Source organism: Trichomonas vaginalis, chromosome II (genome assembly GCF_026262505.1).
Source record: "Trichomonas vaginalis G3 chromosome II, whole genome shotgun sequence".
NCBI lineage: Eukaryota > Parabasalia > Trichomonadida > Trichomonadidae > Trichomonas > Trichomonas vaginalis.
Genome location: NC_067204.1, coordinates 4100850 through 4123374, shown reverse-complemented (window position 1 = coordinate 4123374; position 22525 = coordinate 4100850). Strand labels below are relative to the sequence as shown.

The 22525-nt window shown below is 31.7% G+C and overlaps 8 protein-coding genes and 1 pseudogene across 9 annotated transcripts, besides 2 other annotated features; 3 read left to right on the top strand and 6 right to left on the bottom strand.

Annotated features, from left to right (window-relative positions):
- Positions 1 to 8681: part of a mobile genetic element that runs on past the window's edge.
- Positions 126 to 710, top strand: TVAGG3_0483140 (uncharacterized protein; the record flags this gene model as incomplete). The annotated part of the gene is made up of 1 exon (XM_051235925.1): positions 126 to 710. One exon carries the CDS (start codon positions 126 to 128, stop codon positions 708 to 710), a length of 585 nt encoding a protein of 194 aa, XP_051093749.1.
- Positions 715 to 957, bottom strand: TVAGG3_0483130 (serine threonine-protein phosphatase family; the record flags this gene model as incomplete). Its single annotated transcript, XM_051235924.1, has 1 exon — positions 715 to 957. One exon carries the CDS (start codon positions 955 to 957, stop codon positions 715 to 717), a length of 243 nt encoding a protein of 80 aa, XP_051093748.1.
- Positions 976 to 1215, bottom strand: TVAGG3_0483120 (uncharacterized protein; the record flags this gene model as incomplete). The annotated part of the gene is made up of 1 exon (XM_051235923.1): positions 976 to 1215. One exon carries the CDS (start codon positions 1213 to 1215, stop codon positions 976 to 978), a length of 240 nt encoding a protein of 79 aa, XP_051093747.1.
- TVAGG3_0483110 lies at positions 4199 to 5933 on the bottom strand (annotated as a pseudogene). Its single transcript has one exon. A coding segment is annotated over exon 1 (1735 nt).
- TVAGG3_0483100 (uncharacterized protein) lies at positions 5952 to 6800 on the top strand (the record flags this gene model as incomplete). The annotated part of the gene is made up of 1 exon (XM_051235922.1): positions 5952 to 6800. The coding sequence occupies one exon, from the start codon at positions 5952 to 5954 to the stop codon at positions 6798 to 6800; it is 849 nt and encodes a 282-aa protein (XP_051093746.1).
- TVAGG3_0483090 (uncharacterized protein) lies at positions 7116 to 7428 on the bottom strand (the record flags this gene model as incomplete). The annotated part of the gene is made up of 1 exon (XM_051235921.1): positions 7116 to 7428. A coding segment is annotated over one exon (313 nt), but the record flags the coding sequence as incomplete, so codon positions are not given.
- A 1195-nt stretch (positions 8682 to 9876) lies between the features above and the next one.
- Positions 9877 to 12331, top strand: TVAGG3_0483070 (uncharacterized protein; the record flags this gene model as incomplete). Its single annotated transcript, XM_001286151.2, has 1 exon — positions 9941 to 11974. The coding sequence occupies one exon, from the start codon at positions 9941 to 9943 to the stop codon at positions 11972 to 11974; it is 2034 nt and encodes a 677-aa protein (XP_001286152.2).
- Positions 12332 to 14669: 2338 nt separating this feature from the next.
- On the bottom strand, positions 14670 to 16159 carry TVAGG3_0483060 (glutaredoxin domain-containing protein; the record flags this gene model as incomplete). Its single annotated transcript, XM_001295139.1, has 1 exon — positions 15268 to 16143. The coding sequence occupies one exon, from the start codon at positions 16141 to 16143 to the stop codon at positions 15268 to 15270; it is 876 nt and encodes a 291-aa protein (XP_001295140.1).
- Positions 16160 to 16248: 89 nt separating this feature from the next.
- TVAGG3_0483050 (dolichyl-phosphate mannose synthase) lies at positions 16249 to 17748 on the bottom strand (the record flags this gene model as incomplete). Its single annotated transcript, XM_001295138.1, has 1 exon — positions 16300 to 17013. The coding sequence occupies one exon, from the start codon at positions 17011 to 17013 to the stop codon at positions 16300 to 16302; it is 714 nt and encodes a 237-aa protein (XP_001295139.1).
- Positions 17749 to 21074: 3326 nt separating this feature from the next.
- Positions 21075 to 22525: part of a mobile genetic element that runs on past the window's edge.

Here is a 22525-nt window from a genome sequence, read left to right as displayed (position 1 = left end):
TAAGAGACCCATCCGTCACAAAAGCTATTGGCTTTCGTAGAATGAAGTTTGTGTCTGTAGAAGATAAAAGTTTTCCATTTATTGTAAGGTTTCATATAGATTATATATCTGAAGGGAAACGAAAAATGTGGGAAGAAATTGAGCTAATACAAGTTGACCTTTCATCTTCTCTACAGACTGCGTTAAAAAATATAGAAGATAAAATAAATTCATGTTATGCAAAATATGCTGATGAATATGCAAATACCGAGAGCACACTTTATGTGAGAATTGTATATGACAAACAAAATTCACAAGTGTCATTTCAAATCTACGAAGACAATCCAAAGAAAGACGAACAAATATATACAGAATTCACTGCAATGTCATGGTATTATTTGCAAAGAATGTTAAATCAGAAAGTCGAACTTCCTTTAGCAAATATTTACAGTCGATATGCAAGAGATGAACCATATTTATTTAAAGATGTTTTCGACCCAGCTGCTATTATTGTTCATGCTTCATTTTCTGGCGCCCAAAACTCTTTCTTATGCTTGGCAAATGACTTTTACGAAAAACCTACAAAGTTATACGAACCACCAAGTGGAAGTATTTCAGACTTTCAAGTATGGTTTACTACAGATGGAAGAAAGAGAATAATTCCATTATACCATGCGTTTTACTTAGAACTTAGTTTCATATACAACTACTATCGAACGGTAAAAATATAATTTTTTAATACGGTTGAGGTGTTGGATTTGGTTGCCAACTAGACTGTGGTGCAGGTTCAGGCTGTTGTATAACAGGAGCTTGTTCTTCTGGTTCAGGGTCTTTAGGTATAATACCAACGAACTGACCTACTCTTTTACCAATATTTTTGACTCCGTTCCAAATTCCTCTTCCTACGGTTTTTATTCCATTCCACATACCTCTTCCAACATTTCGAAAGAAGTTTCCTATTCTTCCAAAGAAACCCATTTTACTATATGTAAAAATCTAATGTCCGCCTAGTCTCTTACGTTTCCTTCTGAGTTCCATAGCATTCTTTAACTGGAGCTCATACATTCTATTTCTCCTCTGGTAGAAAACATACTCTGGGTCAACTCCTGTGTTCGCGTCATCTGCATAGAGTTGTTTATATCCCACTTCGGGGTTTGTATAAAACTCTTTCCATCTCATATTTGCATACCATGGTGGCAAACCTAACGCAGCGTCATTTGACATGGCAGTTTGCATTTGTACATCTGTTGGCACTTGACCATAGTTTTGCCATTGCAGTTTGTATTCTAACTTCATTTGGAATATTCTCTGGGTTTGGTTGTCCAGGTTGCTGTGCATTCGCTAAGTTCTGTGCGTCCATTTAATATTAGATAAAAATATCTCTTACGAGTACATATGCTGAACATTTGCAGGCATTGGTTCATCTTCATATTCTCTATATCTTTCTGCCACGTCAAATAAGTAAATGACACAATGGAAAAACCTAAAACAAGTAGTCCTATTTCAAACCACATTTACTTACTAGTAAAATTTCTTTGTTATGACACTTTCTCCAGTTTATAGGACCTCTCTCATATTCTATCTTATCGTATCTAAACTCATAGTCATGTATGTCCTCTAACCATCTCATGACACTTTCCAAACCACTTTTATCGGATGTAAAGTAAAAGCATGGATGGTTATGTAAAACGTCTAAAGTTTCTAAAGAGTCTCTCAAAGTCCAGTCTGCTTGGTATTGAAAATCGTATGTGTTAAAGAACGGCGGGTCCACTATAAAGAAAACATTTTCCTTGTCTTTATATTTTTCATACAACTCTGTCCAATGACATCTCACAAACTCTATACCCTCAATATATTTTTCTATGTCCTCTTTGAAAACATTTGTATAGTTAAGATATAAAACGTTTGACATAAGTGTTTCAATGTCATGAACTCTTATAGAACCACTATACAATAGTCTAGAAGATATACTATCCCAGTCAATATACTCTGCTTTTTTCAAAACCTCTCTGACAATATCTTTCTTATCTAATGGTATACGTTCCATCTTACCTATAGGTATCTTTTCTTTTAACTCTTTCAATATTTTGTTTGTGTCTGGTATATGTTTGAGACGGTTCATATAGTTGTCGAAGTCATTGCATATAATCTTTGAGTCAGGAAATATTTAGAATGTGTATGTCCAACGGCACTTTTCCTGTTTAAGGTTTCTTGTAAGTTTGTAATATTTGCAATGGTATGTGTATGTCCAACGGCACTTTTCCTGTTTAAGGTTTCTTGTAAGTTTGTAATATTTTGCAATGGTATGTGTATGTCCAACGGCACTTTTCCTGTTTAAGGTTTCTTGTAAGTTTGTATATTTGCAATGGTATGTGTATGTCCAACGGCACTTTTCCTGTTTAAGGTTTCTTGTAAGTCTGTTATTTCAGATATAGAATGGTGTATGAGTCTTTTTAGAATATTCGTTTTCAGCTCTCGTCACTTCACTTGACATTTTATTGTCAACATATGTTTTGTCTGCTAGTTCAGGATGAAGTAGTTCTTTTGTTGCATAAGCATTGTTAGCTCTTTCTTCTTCTTTTTGCTATTGCATCGTCTACATATTCTTTGTCAGCTTTGTTGTCAACATCTGTTTTCAAAAGAAGTTCATTTATAGGTTTCTCGTTTAAAGTTCCTTTTGTTGGATTTATACAGACAGTATGGTTCTTATTGTCTTGAAACAGAAAACTCATCTGTCCATTTGAGGTTGGTTATTGTTTACCCATTGTTGTGCATGGTTATATCCTCTGTTAAAAATCTTTCACCTTGGTCACTATTAGTGTCCTGCTTGGTTATAGTAGTCATTTGCTTTGTTATAATAGTTTCCTGCTTGTCTTCCTACATTGTCCATCCATCCTTGAACTTTTCCTCTTGTCAGGATTTGGAATAAGATTTGTGCATCTCGTGCTACATCCCAACCTTTCTGTACAGTTTGTATAATAGGTTGTGCTTTCTCTTTAAGTATACCTAATGTACTCAAAATCTTCTTTCCAATTCCAAATGCACCTCTGGCTATTGTTCCCACTGCGGCAAAAATCTGGATGCAACTCCTGCTAATGCGCCAAATAAACCCATTTCTTATAGGGTAAAAAATGACGAATCCGAACAAGGACCCCTATGTTTCTAAAGCGACAAAAGAAAGCACTCATGATAAAAATCTTTAGTTCAACACCAAATGCTTGGTTTATGGATATCTTGGAAAACATTCGAGAGTTAGAACAGATGGACCTCCATACTGGTTAATATTTGTTGTCAAAACACAAGATACTGTGAAGCCATTACCATTATGGTCCAAAAAATATTTTAGATGTGAAAACTGCTTTGACAATATTCGTTGAACAAATACCATCCAACAAAACTGACATCTGACTGTGAAAGTTCTTTCAAATCAGATGATATTAAAAACTATCTGCGTTCAAAAAATGTAAACCAATATTTCATTGTCGACCAAAACCATTCTGCTCTTGGTGTCATTGACGGTTGTATAAAAATGTTAAGAGACTTAAACCAACCACAAGGTGGTGAAGCAAATGAAATGTCATATGACGACAAGTATGACACTTCTCCATGGCAAAGATGAGACAAGTTTTAAATATTTACAATAACCGTAAACAAAAAGGTTTGGGAAACCACTCCCCGAGAAATGAAAAACAACCCTGACTTAGAGAAAGACTATATATTTAATAATTTAGTCAAAAAGGACAAACAAGAAAAGAATCCCGGGCTTCAAACTTCAGAAAGGTGACAAAGTAAAAATAGAAATACCTAAACGCGACCCATATGAAAATACTATTGACTATGACAACAATGGGAACCCGACAGGTACTCACATTCGTGTTCGTAAAAATAGAAGAAAGTATACAAGAGAATATTATGAAGTTTTAGGCAACATGGCAAAATGTACACACTGCAAGCAGAAGATAAAACTACTATTGTCAGACCTCGTTTCAAACTTGTCAAAGTTCAAGGTGGTATACTTTCAAGACAGTTCCTAACAAATATAAGACAACTCCTGACGAATATGCTAAAGAAGTTGAAAATGACGACTAAGCAATTCTATACCATGCGTAAACTGTCATGTAAGGTGGCATGTATTCTTTACTTTGTCCCGTTGTTTGCGTATATCCTGAAACGAAATGTGTATTGGTTTCCTTCTTCCCTGAGTGTACTCCAGTAACAATTATTAGCAAACTTAACGTCGTCTTTAACATCATATCCTTTACCTTTTGTCATTCCTGACCAATCCCAATATCTATGCCTATGCAACCTGCTTGAGATGTACTTAAATCTATGTAGTGACTGTGTGCAGGTAAATTTTCACCTGAAATCGTTTTACTTCCACCTGTTTCCTTTGAAGAGTTTGCACAATACAAAAACCTGTCGACTATTTGTTCCCATGCACCAACACCAAACATTACTTGAGGACCTCTTGCTTCCATAGATGTATAAATAGAACCTACTGGGTTCATTAAATCAAACATATGAGACATTATAGGATTGTCTCTTTTGAACTTAAATATAGTGCAACTATTTCAGGTTTCTTCTGGTTTGTGTCAGAATATTTTTATAATATAATCTTATGTTTTCAGGTAGGTAAAATCTTGACTATAATATTTATTTCTGTCATCTTCATAATAGTATACTATTCTCGTTTTTTCTATTGCATTATATCTTTTTATATCTATAATAATCTAAATATAATGTTAGCTTTTGTTCATCTACATGTGGTGTTCTGACGTCATCTCCATAGTCATAATAATATGGTGCTGGAGCTGGGTCAGGCAATGTCATATCTGTCATTTCATAAACTCTTAAATATTTCTTTTGTTCGTCTCCATATAAGTTTAAGTAGCAGTTGTTGTCTAATGGAACTTTAACTTGTGTACCATCATTCTTTTTATAGCTTACATACATTTCATTGTTATTTTTCGGAATGAGTTTACACCGTGTACCATTTTCTAAGGACTGTACAAAACTGCCATCTAAAATATTTATTTTCTTCATTGACAGAAAAGTCACCAACAATAGTTTCAATATTTTTGTTCCTATCAAACTTTGGTATATTTCATTGACATATGTTTTATCTGCTTTATTTTCAAGGCTAACGTTTAAGTCTGTTATTTCAGATATAGAATGTGTATGTCCAACGGCACTTTTCCTGTTTAAGGTTTCTTGTAAGTCTGTTATTTCAGATATAGAATGTGTATGTCCAACGGCACTTTTCCTGTTTAAGGTTTCTTGTAAGTTTGTAATATTTGCAATGGTATGTGTATGTCCAACGGCACTTTTCCTGTTTAAGGTTTCTTGTAAGTTTGTAATATTTGCAATGGTATGTGTATGTCCAACGGCACTTTTCCTGTTTAAGGTTTCTTGTAAGTTTGTAATATTTGCAATGGTATGTGTATGTCCAACGGCACTTTTCCTGTTTAAGGTTTCTTGTAAGTCTGTTATTTCAGATATAGAATGTGTATGAGTCTTTTTAGAATATTCGTTTTCAGCTCTCGTCACTTCACTTGACATTTTATGTCAACATATGTTTTGTCTGCTAGTTCAGGATGAGTATGTTCTTTTGTTGCATAAGCATTGTTAGCTCTTTCTTCTTCTTTTGCTTATGCATCGTCTACATATTCTTTGTCAGCTTTGTTGTCAACATCTGTTTTCAAAGAAGTTCATTTATAGGTTTCTCGTTTAAAGTTCCTTTTGTTGGATTATTACAGACAGTATGGTTCTTATTGTCTTGAAACAGGAAACTCACATCGTTCATTGGGTTTATTGTCATTTTTAAAGTTTCCTTCTTTCAATGACTCAGATATCTTAGAATAGTTTGAAAAGTTTGTTGTGTTCTTATTTAGAGCTTGCATAATGAGTTGTCGGTTGTGTTGTATTTCTCTCATAGACGCTGTTTCATTTGACATTTTTATTCTAGATAAAATATGCTTCCAATAGAAAAAGAAAATTCAAGAGTTGCTACAACTAAACCATTAGATGAACTTTTTACTAATGTCGGTCAAAAGTTTGAGACAGAGACCGTAAAGCATGAAGGCTATCGTTTTGACTACCCATTAAGATGGCTAAGAGACCCATCTGTCACAAAAGCTATTGGCTTTCGTAGAATGAAGTTTGTGTCTGTAGAAGATAAAAGTTTTCCATTTATTGTAAGGTTTCATATAGATTATATATCTGAAGGGAAACGAAAAATGTGGGAAGAAATTGAGCTAATACAAGTTGACCTTTCATCTTCTCTACAGACTGCGTTAAAAAATATAGAAGATAAAATAAATTCATGTTATGCAAAATATGCTGATGAATATGCAAATACCGAGAGCACACTTTATGTGAGAATTGTATATGACAAACAAAATTCACAAGTGTCATTTCAAATCTACGAAAACAATCCAAATAAAGACGAACAAATATATACAGAATTCACTGCAATGTCATGGTATTATTTGCAAAGAATGTTAAATCAGAAAGTCGAACTTCCTTTAGCAAATATTTACAGTCGATATGCAAGAGATGAACCATATTTATTTAAAGATGTTTTCGACCCAGCTGCTATTATTGTTCATGCTTCATTTTCTGGCGCCCAAAACTCTTTCTTATGCTTGGCAAATGACTTTTACGAAAAACCTACAAAGTTATACGAACCACCAAGTGGAAGTATTTCAGACTTTCAAGTATGGTTTACTACAGATGGAAGAAAAAGAATAATTCCATTATACCATGTGTTTTACTTAGAACTTAGTTTCATATACAACTACTATCGAACGGTAAAAATATAATTTTTTAATACGGTTGAGGTGTTGGATTTGGTTGCCAACTAGACTGTGGTGCAGGTTCAGGCTGTTGTATAACAGGAGCTTGCTCTTCTGGTTCAGGGTCTTTAGGTATAATACCAACGAACTGACCTACCCTTTTACCAATATTTTTGACACCGTTCCAAATTCCTCTTCCGACAGATTTTATTCCATTCCATATACCTCTTCCAACATTTCGAAAGAAGTTTCCTATCTTACTGAAGAAACCCATTTTACTATATGTAAAAATCTAATGTCCGCCTAGTCTCTTACGTTTCCTGTTGAGTTCTATAGCATTCTTTAACTGGAGCTCATACATTCTGTTTCTCCTCTGGTAGAAAACATATTCTGGGTCAACTCCTGTGTTCGCGTCATCTGCATAAAGTTGTTTATATCCCACTTCAGGGTTTGTATAAAACTCTTTCCATCTCATATTTGCATACCATGGTGGCAAACCTAACGCAGCGTCATTTGACATGGCAGTTTGCATTTGTACATCTGTTGGCACTTGACCATAGTTTGCCATTGCAGTTTGTATTCTAACTTCATTTGGAATATTCTCTGGGTTTGGTTGTCCAGGTTGCTGTGCATTCGCTAAGTTCTGTGCGTCCATTTAATATTAGATAAAAATATCTCTTACGAGTACATATACTGAACATTTGCAGGCATTGGTTCATCTTCATATTCTCTGTACTTTTCTGCCACGTCAAATAAATAAATGACACAATGGAAAAAACCTAAAACAAGTAGTCCTATTTCAAACCACATTTACTTACTAATAAAATTTCTTTGTTATGACACTTTCTCCGGTTTATAGGACCTCTCTCATATTCTATCTTGTCATATCTAAACTCATAGTCATGTATGTCCTCTAACCATCTCATAACGGTTTCCAAACCACTTTTATCGGATGTAAAGTAAAAGCATGGATGGTTATGTAAAACGTCTAAAGTTTCTAAAGAGTCTCTCAAAGTCCAGTCTACTTGGTATTGAAAATCCCATGTGTTATAGAACGGCGGGTCCACTATAAAGAAAACATTTTCCTTGTCTTTATATTTTTCATACAACTCTGTCCAATGACATCTCACAAACTCTATACCCTCAATATATTTTTCTATGTCCTCTTTGAAAACATTTGTATAGTTAAGATATAAAACTTTTGACATAAGTGTTTCAATGTCATGAACTCTTATAGAACCACTATATAATAGTCTAGCAGATATACTATCCCAGTCTATATATTCTGCTTTTTTCAAAACCTCTCTCACAATATTTTTGTTATCTAATGGTATACGTTCCATCTTACCTATAGGTATCTTTTCTTTTAACTCTTTCAATATATTGTTTGTGTCTGGTATATGTTTGAGACGGTCCATATAGTTGTCGAAGTCATTGCATATAATCTTTGAGTCTGGGAATATTATATGGCACAAATGGGATATATAGAAACTTCCACCGAACAAATCTACAAATGTTAGACCATTCGGTAGTTTCTTAAGTTCTCTCAATATAATATCTTTACATTTACTCTTATTTCCAAAGAACGGTAACGGAGGTTTTGTAAAATTCATTTATATATAATAATAAAAATGTTTTTACCTGAAAAGTGACAGAAAAGTGACAAAATATGAAAACATATATAATTTGTGAAAAGTGAAACATTATATAATGTTTTCGACCCAGAAGACTAACAATTTTCCGAATAAAAACTTCATTTATACTAAACTTTTTATGGGCTAGAGGGCACGAAGTGCCTGGAAGGCCATCCCAAGAAAAAAAAAAAACTTCATTATACTAAACATCTTCAGGGCTAGAGGGCACGAAGTGCCTGGAGGCCCCATTACCTTTTTTTTTTTTTTTTTGTTTGCTAAAAGTAATTGCGCTTATCGTTTACCCCCGCATTAACACATATAAATTTGTATTAAAAAATGATATCAAATCAAAAATATGGCTTCCTTGCTAAGAAAAGCGTCAAATTTATTATGTTTCTCCTTAGCCGAAAGTGTATAAATTGGCAGTTAGATTTATAGTATCCTAACTGTTTTTTGTAAAGTTCGTCATATCTTTAATGGTACTATTTCAGCGTGTACAATGAATACAAAAATTCTAAGAGTGCCACATAAAATAGTACTTTAGACTTGAGTTAATGCTACCAAGCAAATGTTAAAAAGATGACTTTAGTGCTTTGATAATCAAAGATTAAAATCATTATTGTCTAAATCAATAATCATAACGACAGAAGTTAATGTTTTTTCATCAGTGCTTTAAATCCACTTTTAAAAGTATACCTCAAAAATCAAAATATCAAAAAAAATCTAGTTTTTATGAATCTAAAAACCTTTAGTTTTATACTTTTTTTTATGGTTTTCATGAGACAAAAAGTTATGATTTAATAATTATTTTTAATTTTCCGCTGTTATCAACATAGATGACAACTTCATACACTTAGTTATCTAATATCTTGACTATTACACTCCTTAACCCCCAACATTCAAACAAAAACCTTTACGGATGCCTAATATGAAATTTTCTTTTTTAAAAGACATTTCTATCAATAAATTATTTCTGGTAGTTAGACAAAGACCATTTTCTAAGTTGTTCAGAACTGTTTTCGTGCAAATTATCTATGAATGGGCTTAACAAGTTTAATCTGAAAGTTATTTCCAAAACAGAAATGCATATACAATCAAAAGAATATATATTTATGCCAATAATTGATGCTGATGTGGTTTTGCAATTTTACAGTTATTCACATATCATTATGCATTAAATTTTCATATTTGCTTATTTTTCTATCTTTTATCTTATGTATGATGAATTTCATAACTATTGGATATGATTTCATCATTCATATTGCATATTTCCATTTTGAAATTTTAGGAATCTTCAATTTTGGATGGATGTTTATAAAGTAGCTGTTGTAAATGGAATTTAAATTAGTAGTGACAACATTTGGTCATAACAAAATTGTATCTTGTCGATTACAAAAAATTAATTTCAAAATAATTTCTACAAGTGAAGCAAAAAGATATTAAATATCATTACCAATTCTATTCTAGTATGAAATTATAGAAAATATTAAGTTTATTTTATTCAGATTGGTCTGACATTCTCTCAAAAAGTTAATGAATGTTGGATTCTATATTCCTCTCTCAGACATCAACGAACTTAAAAAGAAGATTGAAGAACTTGAAATTGAAATAAAAGGAGACCGAGAAACGTTTTTAGTTAAATTTAATCAAGATATTCGAAAACAAATTTACAAAAGATCATTTGAAACTGATGTTCAGGTATTCCCGTATACAGGAACCGGAAAAATGCATATGTATAAAGCCTACCTAGAAGACTTAGACGCAATAAAGGCTGAAATGCGCAGAAGTCTGTTGAATAAGAATATTGGAAGAAAAACAAAGGAAATAGAAGAAGACAACGATGATCACCAAGACAGAACTTACTGGAATACAGAATTTCCGGAACATGTTCCTGAATTTACAAGAAATATTATACATACTATTATGGAAAACATTTGTAGAAAAGATAAAAGAGGTTATAGATATGGAGGTGAAAGTGAATTGGTAGATTTGGCATTCTTAATACATAGCAAATCACCAGCAGCATATGATGTTCTCTTGGAATTTTGTTTACCTTTTCCTACGCCTGTAACATTGTACAATAGGTTTCATGAAGACATAATGAATATGAAACAGTTTGTTAAACATGCTGAGCTCATTCCGCGAATGTTAGAAAGCATGAACTATCACGTAGAAAATACACCTGAATATGAATGGGCAATAGCAATAGATGCAGTTGCACTCTCTACCTGGTCCTCTAAAGACCAAAAAGGTCCTGTTGATGAAAATGGAGAAGAAATCAAATACTTATTCATATTTCTTGGTATGCCCCTAAATTTTGATGCGCCAAATGTTATATTACATGTTATAGAACATGCCAATGGGTTTGCAAGTGGAATTATCCACGAAATTGATGCAGCAATCGAAGAAATACGAAAGCACTTAAGAGTTAGAGTCATCATTACTGATGGAGATCCCGGATATGATAAGCATCAAGATGAATTTATTAATGAAATTTTGCAAGGTAATGATCCCGAAGAAATATTTAAAAGAGCTACTGCTATCTTAAAGAAAGGAGATCAAGTTGTATGGATTAATGATCTCATACATATGTCAAAACTTGAACGTACCAGATTACTCGATGCAACACTTAAGCTTTTAGTTCATCCATCTGATCTGAATACAATTGTTGATGTTAACAAGATCAGAGATGCAATCGAATTAGGTGATGCTCTTAATGATACTTCACCTCTGGGAAGGATAAAAGATAAATATCCGATCACAATATTTTCAATTAGAGCTGTAAAGGCGCTTCTAGAAAAAAACTATTATAATGAAGCATTATTCATAGCTCCACTTGCATTCTGGTATGAAAGCATACGAAATGAGGCATTTAATGCTGACACAAGATGTCAAATGATGTGGTTTGCATATCTGCTCTTGGTACATCATTGCATTCAAATGAGAGACCGTCACATTAAGACAAATCTTGGTGTTGTCAAAATAGACGGAAACATTTATCCGGTCTATTATATGGGAACTTGGGAAGTTGTAAAGCATCTTACAGCAACAATCATTTGTTTCCAATATTTTTTCAGTATTAATTCAACATTTTTCAATTTTTCTCATTTGACAACCATGACGGAAGAACATTTGAATGGTTTACTTCGCGTCATGGCTCATTTTAAGTATGATTTGTCAACAACCGAAACATCTATTGCAGAATGTAATTTAACACTCAAAATTCATAAAAAATACGATATTGACTGGAAAACCCATTCACGTGACTATCAAGCTGGTATTACATTTGAAGACATTTACACAATGCGTCAAGATTCACGTCAATATGAAATGTGCAAAGAATATGCATATGCCTTGTTATCCAAATGTGGATTTAGATATAATAGTAATTCCAGCGTTGATGTATTGCTTAGTTGGGTGAATGAAATTAATCAATTTCACTCAAAAATTTTAATGTCAACACATATATCAAATCCAATTTCAGGTTATAGTATTTTTTCACGTTTATCTGTCAAAAAAGATGTTTTTGACAACCCAACCAAAAAAAATCACGCAAGAAAGGATTAAACGATTTAGATCCTCATAATGACAAATCTGATCCTCTTGAAAATGATCCATTATATGAAGAAAGCCATATTGCTCAATTATTCCCAGAAAATGTCATTTTACCATCAAATTTTGCCAAGAAGGCAAACAAATTCAGCGATTTTGAAACATACATTCATAATACATTAAGTAGATTTCATAACGGGATCACATATGAGAATCTAGAGTTTGCTATTCTAAATGCGAAACGTCATCCAAAACACATTGTTGATCTCATAAATAAAGGCAATTTTTCACAAATCTTAAGGAGTACACTTCGCACAATGACAATTGAAAACAAAGTGAATTATAGTCATGTAACCACACTCTACTTCGCTGCATAGCTCTCAAAATAGAGCTCCTTTATTATAACTATCATAAATTTCAAATCTCAGATTGAAATATTCGTTAAATGATAATTCTTTTGTATATTTGTATACTATTTTGTTTGTATTAAACTTGTTTGTTATTTTTAGTCACAAATTATATTTTTTAAATTTAATTAAAGTAAAAATTCCTTTAATGGTAATGTTCGAACATTGATTACAAGATAATTAAAATATATGACCTCATTATAAATGAATTTTAACTCTAGATAATTGAGAAAGCTACAAATTGTTTCTAAATCTTGAAATTATTCGATGTCAATCTAATTTTTCTTGTTATAGCCTACTTCTATGGTGTACAGGTTGTCATAATTACTATTTTAAAGTGTAAAACATGCTTATATCAATCAGGACGTTAAAATGGAAAAGTACATACCAAGCAAATGTTTGGATTTATATGCGACAGCCTTTTTAATGGATGTGACAAAGCGTTTCAATATAGATTTTGATTAAAGCATAACTGCAAATTATAATTTGACTTTATATGTACCAATAATAATGGCAATTATGAGTTTTTTTATATAAATTATATCACACCGCTTCTAGTAATTTTTAGCTTAAGCATATCATCGGCTAATTTTCAAAAAAAAAGAATTTCAAATTTTAATCCAAATTCTTTTCTTAAAATTCACAATCAAATTACAGCTTATCTTTAATAGTCTTATTCATTCTATGCTTTTTTTTCGGCTCCATAAAAGTCATAAATTTTTCCATCATAAATTTGTTAGAAATTGGGTTACCATTGCCAAACATTTGGATAGAAAAAGCCCAATAAATTATACCCAAAGCATCCAAACATGAAGATATCATATAAGAAATATAGTTTAATTCAGTAATTCCCTAAAATCTAAAATGTTTAAGAACGTTTGTTCAATATCTTACAATCTAATTCACAGATTTAGCATATGTACTACGTATCAAATATACAATGTGATCTCTCAATAAGCTTAGAAGGTTAATTATTAAAATTAAATAAAATTCTACAATTAGCGAAAAATAATACGGCAGATAATATGCTTATAGGTAAAGAAATTCAAAGAGCATTCCTTAAATTTTTTCGAAATTTATCAAAACTCGAAGGTAAATCATCGAGTGATATGCGAAAAAAACTTTTTTATTCTATTAATGATAATAAATATATTAGCCATATTAAAACTTTTCATTTTTTAAAACTCATAGAAATACGTTTGATATTCTTCATTAAGAACATATAAAAACGAGTATAATTATCATAATCTGTTAATTTACAATATAAATGCTTTTCTGCTTGTAGTAAATATCAAATAAGAAAATAATAACATTATAAATTTTTCAAATAAGAATATATTATCTAGCATCTAAGCATGAAGATATTTAGAATTTGGATATCTAAATTCTGCTTAGATTACTTTCAAAATATAAGTCAATAATCTTTGATTTTATTAAACGCTAATATTGGATAGTATATTTTCACAATTTAATTGTAGTTAGATAAATGATAATTCATGTAACTCATTGATTTCGATCAAAAGTTATATTCACCTTGTTAAAAAAAATAAAAAAATAAAAAAACTGGGTGCTTACTGATTTGAACATATTGCCTTTGAACCCCACGACATAACCAGTAGGCTAAACGTACAGTGATTTTTTTTATAAATTCTAGTATAAAATACTTCCCGCAGGGCATTTGTTTAATTATTTCACATTCTGATGACATAATTTTTAATATCATAGATAATGAAAGCGAAAAATATATAAAAATCGACAAACATGTTATAATGAATTGAGAGCTTTACGTGTCAAAAAACACATTTCATACTGATTTCTATAAAAGGTATCTTTATTATAGAAGTGTAAGCTATATCTGTTTGTTTTTTTATTATAACAAATTCAAAATTCTCTTATAAGGATTAGATGAAATCTGTATTACTAAATCATTAGCTAAATGAAGGTTCAAATAGAAAGTAAATATCAATTTATATGATACTGAAACCAAATAGTTCTTTTAATAAAAGATAACACGCTGAAAATTATTGAGTATTTGCAAATCTCAAAAATCTATTGGTGAATTTGGCTCAACTTTTAAAATTATAACATCCATATCAAATCATAAAAGCAGACAAAAATTAAAGCCAAACCTATCGGCCAATTTTTTTTTGATATTTTTTTGAGGTATACTTTTAAAAGTGGATTTAAAGCACTGATGAAAAAACATTAACTTCTGTCGTTATGATTATTGATTTAGACAATAATGATTTTAATCTTTGATTATCAAAACACTAAAGTCATCTTTTTAACATTTGCTTGGTAGCATTAACTCAAGTCTAAAGTACTATTTTATGTGGCACTCTTAGAATTTTTGTATTCATTGTACACGCTGAAATAGTACCATTAAAGATATGACGAACTTTACAAAAAACAGTTAGGATACTATAAATCTAACTGCCAATTTATACACTTTCGGCTAAGGAGAAACATAATAAATTTGACGCTTTTCTTAGCAAGGAAGCCATATTTTTGATTTGATATCATTTTTTAATACAAATTTATATGTGTTAATGCGGGGTAAACGATAAGCGCAATTACTTTTAGCAAACATACTTTGAAAACCAATATGCTATAATTTTATATTATAATTTGAATAAAAATTGTAAATTGTTAGTTCTTGATGCAGCATTCAAAGATAATAACAAGATAGAACGATTTTCAAAAAGGAATGTTTGATTTTATCATTGAATTAAAATAAAATTCTAATAGTAATATATATGTCTGTGTTATAATGAAATTGATGGTATACGTTAGCACCAAATTACATATGCTAGTAAATACAAGCCACATAAATAACATTTTAGTATGTCTGCAACCTTTTTTTTTGAATCCATCAAAAAATCATTATTTTGTATAATGAAATCATTGTGGAGTTTGAAGGCTAATCCGATATTTCAGTATTGCCTGCAAAATTATTGCTTGCGTGGATAAATAATCTAAAATCAAAGGCTGATGCTCATTCGTAATAATATCATGAACGACCCGTTTATGGTCTTCAGTAATATCGTGAATACTTGCGTGTAAATACTTGTCGATAAAATATTTTGATAATTCAAAATTACGCTCATCAATTCCAGGTAATGGAGCTGTTGGAGGAGTACTTTGAACGCTTTTAATGTAATCCAGATCTGATTGGTCAAATTTATCGCACACAATTTGTGTTTGTAACGGCGAATAAAAATTCGTTGCATTAAGTCTCGTGTGGATGTTTCTTATACGGACGTCATAAAATTCCTCGGGAATTTCGTCAATATAGTCGTGGATAAATATTACTCTTGGATTTTTGGATACTTCTGCAAATATTTGACGAATTCTAAAGCCAAATTTCTGTGGCATTGTAGCAGATATAACACAAGCGCCAGTTTTGACGTATCTATCGCGAACTGTGGAATTACCTCGAAATATTGTTTTTGGAAAGACTTCTGTATTATTAATTTCTTTATTTATATATTCTTCCATGGATTCTGCATCTTTATATCCCATGTATTCTGTTAATGTGTGATTTTGAAAATAAAAGAAGTGAGGAAGTGTATTTAACTTCATAATTTTTTTGCACGTGATATAATGACTTTGACAGTTAATCAATTTTATATCTATATCAGGAGATTTCTTAAATTTCGATTCCAATCGATACATTTCGTGCTTTAAAGATTGCATTAGCTGGCCAGATGGCTGATAAAAGTACATAAATGTTGTTTTGTTTGTAACGTAAAATGAAAGCTGTGGAAATAAAAGCATAAAAATTGAATACAATACGCTCATTTTTTAAAAAATGAAAAGCGTCATATTATTGGGCACATACTTTCAATGAAATAGTATAATGCACCGTTACTAAATAAAAAAGATTGATTTGTCACGGTTAATTATAAAACATACAAACAAAAGATAATTTATTCAAAGGATAGAACGTGCAGCATAATTTTGGAAATAGTAATGATTAATATTATAGAATCCAGCAAGATCCAAGACTTCTAAAATTAGCAATATCATTAATTCTCCAACTCTATATATAGATTTGAAGTTTGCTCGTTCTTCAAGAACTAAAGTGTTATGAAAATATGAACATGGAACTTCTAATTCCCCAGAAATTATTAACATTTCACAATCTGCTGCAAAATCAGTGACAACATTTGGAATAATATCTAAAGCAGCTTCTCTAGTCATCAGTTGGCATCTGCTACGCGATAATGCTGTAGTATCTAAATTATGTAGCTTATATATTTTATTACAAGCCCAGGTGATAAATTTGCCTAAATTCGTATTGACATACTTGTATGATGAATCTGTTGTAGGCCATAATCCCCATACAATTGCGCGGCGATCATTTGATTGAGAAAGCATAGTTTGAAGCTTTTCAAACATTTTGGTTAGATCTGTTAAAGAAAGGGCCTGAAATGGAAAAAATGAGAAAATATATCGGCCATTGCAGTGAAGGATTCCGGATAATAATGCTGTCCAAGGATCTTTTAACGAGGATTCGAAGATTAGTAATCTATCGTATTGCTTATAAATCTGTTCTAACTCATCTACTTCATCGTTTTTTCGAGAATCTGTAATTAATAAAATTTCATAAGTGGAAAGTCCTACAGAATCGATACAATTCAGCATAAATTCGTTTATTTTCTGTACTAATCCTGAGAGAGCTTTAGAATTTCTTCTCATGCAAAATGCAATTGTAAAATCAACTGTTGGTTTGGCTGTTATGAGGGTATGCTCACCTGAATGCGCATATTTCGGTACAAAGGTATATGGAAATGATATTCTTTTTGGATGACTTCTGATTAAAAGTTGCCGGCATAAATATGAGTATCTATTCCTGTTTAAAATAGTCAATAAGTATAAGAGCAAGAAAACAATGAGTCCAATCATGAAAAAGATAAAGTTATAAAACTTTGACTCTGAAGATAGCAATGAATCGAAAAGATTGCCCATCTTCAAAATGAATCTAAAGCACGTAGTTTTAGCCTCAAACAATCGATTGAATCCTAGCAACATAGAAAATTCCCTGTATTTTTGCACAATTTTTTACTTATTCTTTATCTTGAATACATAGGCATGATCATCGCATCTTCATCAAAACAATATCCTAGTTTTCAATTTTTATAACTTAATTTTCATACATTTCGGCAACGTTTTCGTGCATATTTTGAATATCAAATTAAATTAATTTTAAGGTGTCAAAAATTTTCTCACTGGGTTTTCGTCTATCAATCCCAGCTCATTATATACGCAACCAATCAAAAATCTGATATGGGAGTCCAAGGCTAACTTTTTGTTGTCTACCTAATAAAAGAGGAAGCAGCATTAGTGAGAATAATCGCAAATATTCAATTTAAATTATCTTTTTATTCTTAATTTAAAGTGACAAAAAGAATAAAAAACCTATTCTAAGGCATGTTGTTATGTAAATGAGACTAGACATCATATTTTATGTTATGAAAAAAAAATATTTAGAATTTTAGAACAAAATAAATAGAAAAAATAGCATAACTTATGGATGTGCGTATATTAAATTTAATAAATTAAGAGAAATTATTTTTGGCGCCAAAATTATTCGTTAACCCTCAAATTTTTCTGAGTCAATAAGCCGCCAAAAAGTGTCATTTTGTTTCGTTAGAGAAAGATGAATTGTCCATGTCATCCAATCGGGAACAAGGGGGATGGGGATTAGATGATAAAGAAGCAATTCATGCTCTCTATCTGAAGCAATCAGACTTACCAGCAACAATGTGAATCGATTTGGCTTTAAAGTTAATATAGCAGATCAGCTTGTTACTGGAGAGACTAGGCATTACGATTGATTCGCTGTAGTGCTCTACTTTAATTTAAGAGTAGTAACGGATAACTGAATTCCCAAAATTCTTTAGGTGATCCAAAACACTGTAGCTGCTTGAACTTTGGACGAGCCTCGCACCCCAGAGAATAGAAATCCCAATCTTGCTCATGTTTAGTTGAATTAGTCTGCAGCAGTACAGCTCTGATACCACAAGATCGTGATGTATACAAAGTCACAACGCTATTTGATTCAACAACTAGCTAGTTTTGACATCAAATTGCAAAATTTGACTTCGTTATGAGCTCTTTGTAGCAAAAATACATTACACTTAAAGACTAGTTGCTAGACTGTAGTAGTTTGTTCGTATATATCTATTTTTCCCCAACGTATTGCATACTACATTTTGACAAGACTTGCAACCTTATAGTAACCTCGTTGGGAATTGTTCAAGCAAAGCGTAGGTAGTTAAGGTCGAGTAAGAGTTCTTCTTAAATCTTTCACTGAATGAGTAGGTGTTGGAAGAACTGTTCTCTAAAGCGATACAGTTGCGCTACATGTTCGTCAACTTGTCTAGAAATAAATATATCATTTGTTTTATACGTTTTTTCGTAATAAATCTATTTGTATTTGTTGTATTTGAGTATGAAGATAACAAAAACTACGGCATAAGACGCAGTACACTGGGCTTCGTTGCCATTTTATTTACCATGTTAAGAATAAACTTAACAGACATGCTTTGTTTTCGACGAAGCCATCTAAAATAACGTACATCTAAATAAAACTAAAAAACTGTAAAATTTCTTTATTTGATAGTATACTTCAAATTATGCACTATACCTTCTAGAATTCTATAACACTCTTTGCATATAATTTTTTTAAAAAAAAGTTATATCTCGACAAAAATATGATTTATCAATAGAGTATGTAAAATAAAACTCATTCGCAGTATTAAAAAATCGTAAATCTTTCCAAAAAAATTTTGAATTACAAATTTTAAAACTTAAAACAACATTTTTTGAAGCGAAAAAACGAGATCTAATTTTTTTGGAAAATTTAGAATAAATAGAGCTCTTTAACTCGTCGAATACAAATTGTTTTCAAGTTTTTTTCGACCGGAAATTGAACTTTTAGAGTTTATACAATAAGATTCACATGAAAAAATACGGGTTTAACAAAGAAATCACCAATATAAAGGTTTTTTAGTAGAACGAGATTGATAAAAACTATGGTATGATAAAAAGACGATAATTTTTTTGGCGGGATAATTGAAGAATATGAATGATTCGAATTACAGACATACTCTAGTCCGAAACTTACTATGGTTCGTGACTTATTTTTGACACAGAATAGCTGTAGACTAAGGCTTACTCTAGATCCAGACTTATTATACAATTAAATTTGCTTTTGGAATAAGACTTAATTTTAGTTACAAACTTATCTTAATATCAGACTTATATTTAGAATCAGACTTACTTTAGTCTAGAACTTACATTTAGAATCAGACTTCCATTTCAAGTCAGACTTACTTTCGTCCGAAACTTACATTTCAAGTCAGACTTACTTTCGTCCGAGACTTACATTTCAAGTCAGACTTACTTTCGTCCGAGACTTACATTTCAAGTCAGACTTACTTTCGTCCGAAACTTACATTTCAAGTCATACTTACTTTCGTCCGAGACTTACATTTCAAGTCAGACTTACTTTCGTCCGAGACTTACATTTCAAGTCAGACTTACTTTCGTCCGAGACTTACATTTCAAGTCATACTTACTTTCGTCCGAGACTTACATTTCAAGTCAGACTTACTTTCGTCCGAGACTTACATTTCAAGTCAGACTTACTTTCGTCCGAGACTTACATTTCAAGTCAGACTTACTTTCGTCCGAGACTTACATTTCAAGTCATACTTACTTTCGTCCGAGACTTACATTTCAAGTCATACTTACTTTCGTCCGAGACTTACATTTCAAGTCATACTTACTTTCGTCCGAGACTTACATTTCAAGTCATACTTACTTTCGTCCGAGACTTACATTTCAAGTCAGACTTACTTTCGTCCGAGACTTACATTTCAAGTCAGACTTACTTTCGTCCGAGACTTACATTTCAAGTCATACTTACTTTCGTCCGAGACTTACATTTCAAGTCAGACTTACTTTCGTCCGAGACTTACATTTCAAGTCATACTTACTTTCGTCCGAGACTTACATTTCAAGTCAGACTTACTTTCGTCCGAGACTTACATTTCAAGTCAGACTTACTTTCGTCCGAGACTTACATTTCAAGTCAGACTTACTTTCGTCCGAAACTTACATTTCAAGTCATACTTACTTTCGTCCGAGACTTACATTTCAAGTCACTTACTTTCGTCCGAGACTTACATTTCAAGTCAGACTTACTTTCGTCCGAGACTTACATTTCAAGTCATACTTACTTTCGTCCGAGACTTACATTTCAAGTCATACTTACTTTCGTCCGAAACTTACATTTCAAGTCAGACTTACTTTCGTCCGAGACTTACATTTCAAGTCAGACTTACTTTCGTCCGAGACTTACATTTCAAGTCATACTTACTTTCGTCCGAGACTTACATTTCAAGTCATACTTACTTTCGTCCGAGACTTACATTTCAAGTCATACTTACTTTCGTCCGAAACTTACATTTCAAGTCAGACTTACTTTCGTCCGAGACTTACATTTCAAGTCAGACTTACTTTCGTCCGAGACTTACATTTCAAGTCATACTTACTTTCGTCCGAGACTTACATTTCAAGTCAGACTTACATTCGTCCGAGACTTACATTTCAAGTCATACTTACTTTCGTCCGAGACTTACATTTCAAGTCAGACTTACTTTCTCCGAGACGTAGATGAAGCATTTAATACATGACGAATTCTTATTTCAATGAAAAATTAAATGCTGTTGAAGAGGGACCGGATGGATTACCACGATATGTTAATCAGTTTGATGGTCAATATGCATATTTGAGACCTGAAATTCCAGCTAAGAAATTCTTTAAAGTTGCTTTATTCGATCCAGTGTTCAATGAACAGAAAGAAGCAATGAAAGCAGAATTTAAACCAATTCAAGTGGCAAGAATTTCTTCATCTTCACTTTCAGAAGCGTTCAAGGAATTGATAAAGAAACCACTTTATTCTCAACAAGGTTATAACTTTGATTTAATTAAAGAAAGTGATAGACGTAAATTAGAAAAATCAGATGGTTTTAAGAATGCATGTAATGAAATGATTAAAGATATTGTAAATGATAAAATAAGACTGGAAGAAACTCAAAGCAATATCAATAACATAATTGGTGCAGTTACAAAGAAAGTATAAGCAAACAAGGATGAACCTTGGGATATTACCGTAACAACTAAATAAAACTTTAAATATATTTTTTCTTTTTTTTATTCGATTATAAATGAGAAGACGTTTCACTAGTCAAAAGAACACTAACGCAAAAGCAGAGATTACGGTTGGTTATAACGTAAATGATGATAAATCACGAATTATTCAAAATGTTAAAGTTAATGTTAGTCCTGAATTAACAAGGTCAGCAACTCAACCAAATTCATAACTTTATTAACTCGTGACTTACCGAAAAAGGAGGAGGAAAATAAAGAAGATGGAGACCCAATCATTTTATCCGAACCCGGTAAAGAACCTGTTGAAATTCCCACTTATCCAACATACCCCCCGCCTCTTTCATCAAACATCGAGAACCCAGGAATCTACGATTCCAGTCGCAATGCGCCATATAAAATAGACATTAATTCAGAATTAATGAAAATTTACCGTGATATAATAATTAATAATTATGATTCAATAATAAATTTAATTGATCAATCCGGTTTAATTATTTTACCTTATGAATCATTAATTCACATTATCGCCATTCTTTGTGATGTTCAAGATTCAGACGTTAAGATTCAATTTTTCATAGATGATGAGGTTTCATGCTGCGGAACAGTTGCAAAAATAAATCCTATAAAGGATATTAGCACAATTAAGATATCAAAGAACGGAACAACAACTGAACTTCATTTAACATATAATGATATTTATAATAAAATAGTTGATGAATATAAAATATCACTTGAAAAATTCTTTGTTAAGGCCATTTAATATTCAAGCATTAACATTATTGAATAATAATCCTTTGAATCATAATCAATAATAATTGACCTTTCACCAGTTTCTATCGTTTGTTTTATTTCTTTTTGTTCCCCACTATCTGGATCGGTCATTGTAATGTTTTTGTTATAGTATCAGCTTTATCTTTAACTTCAATCTTTTTTCCATCAGGATATTTAAACCAAAATTCCAAAAATTCGATATTGT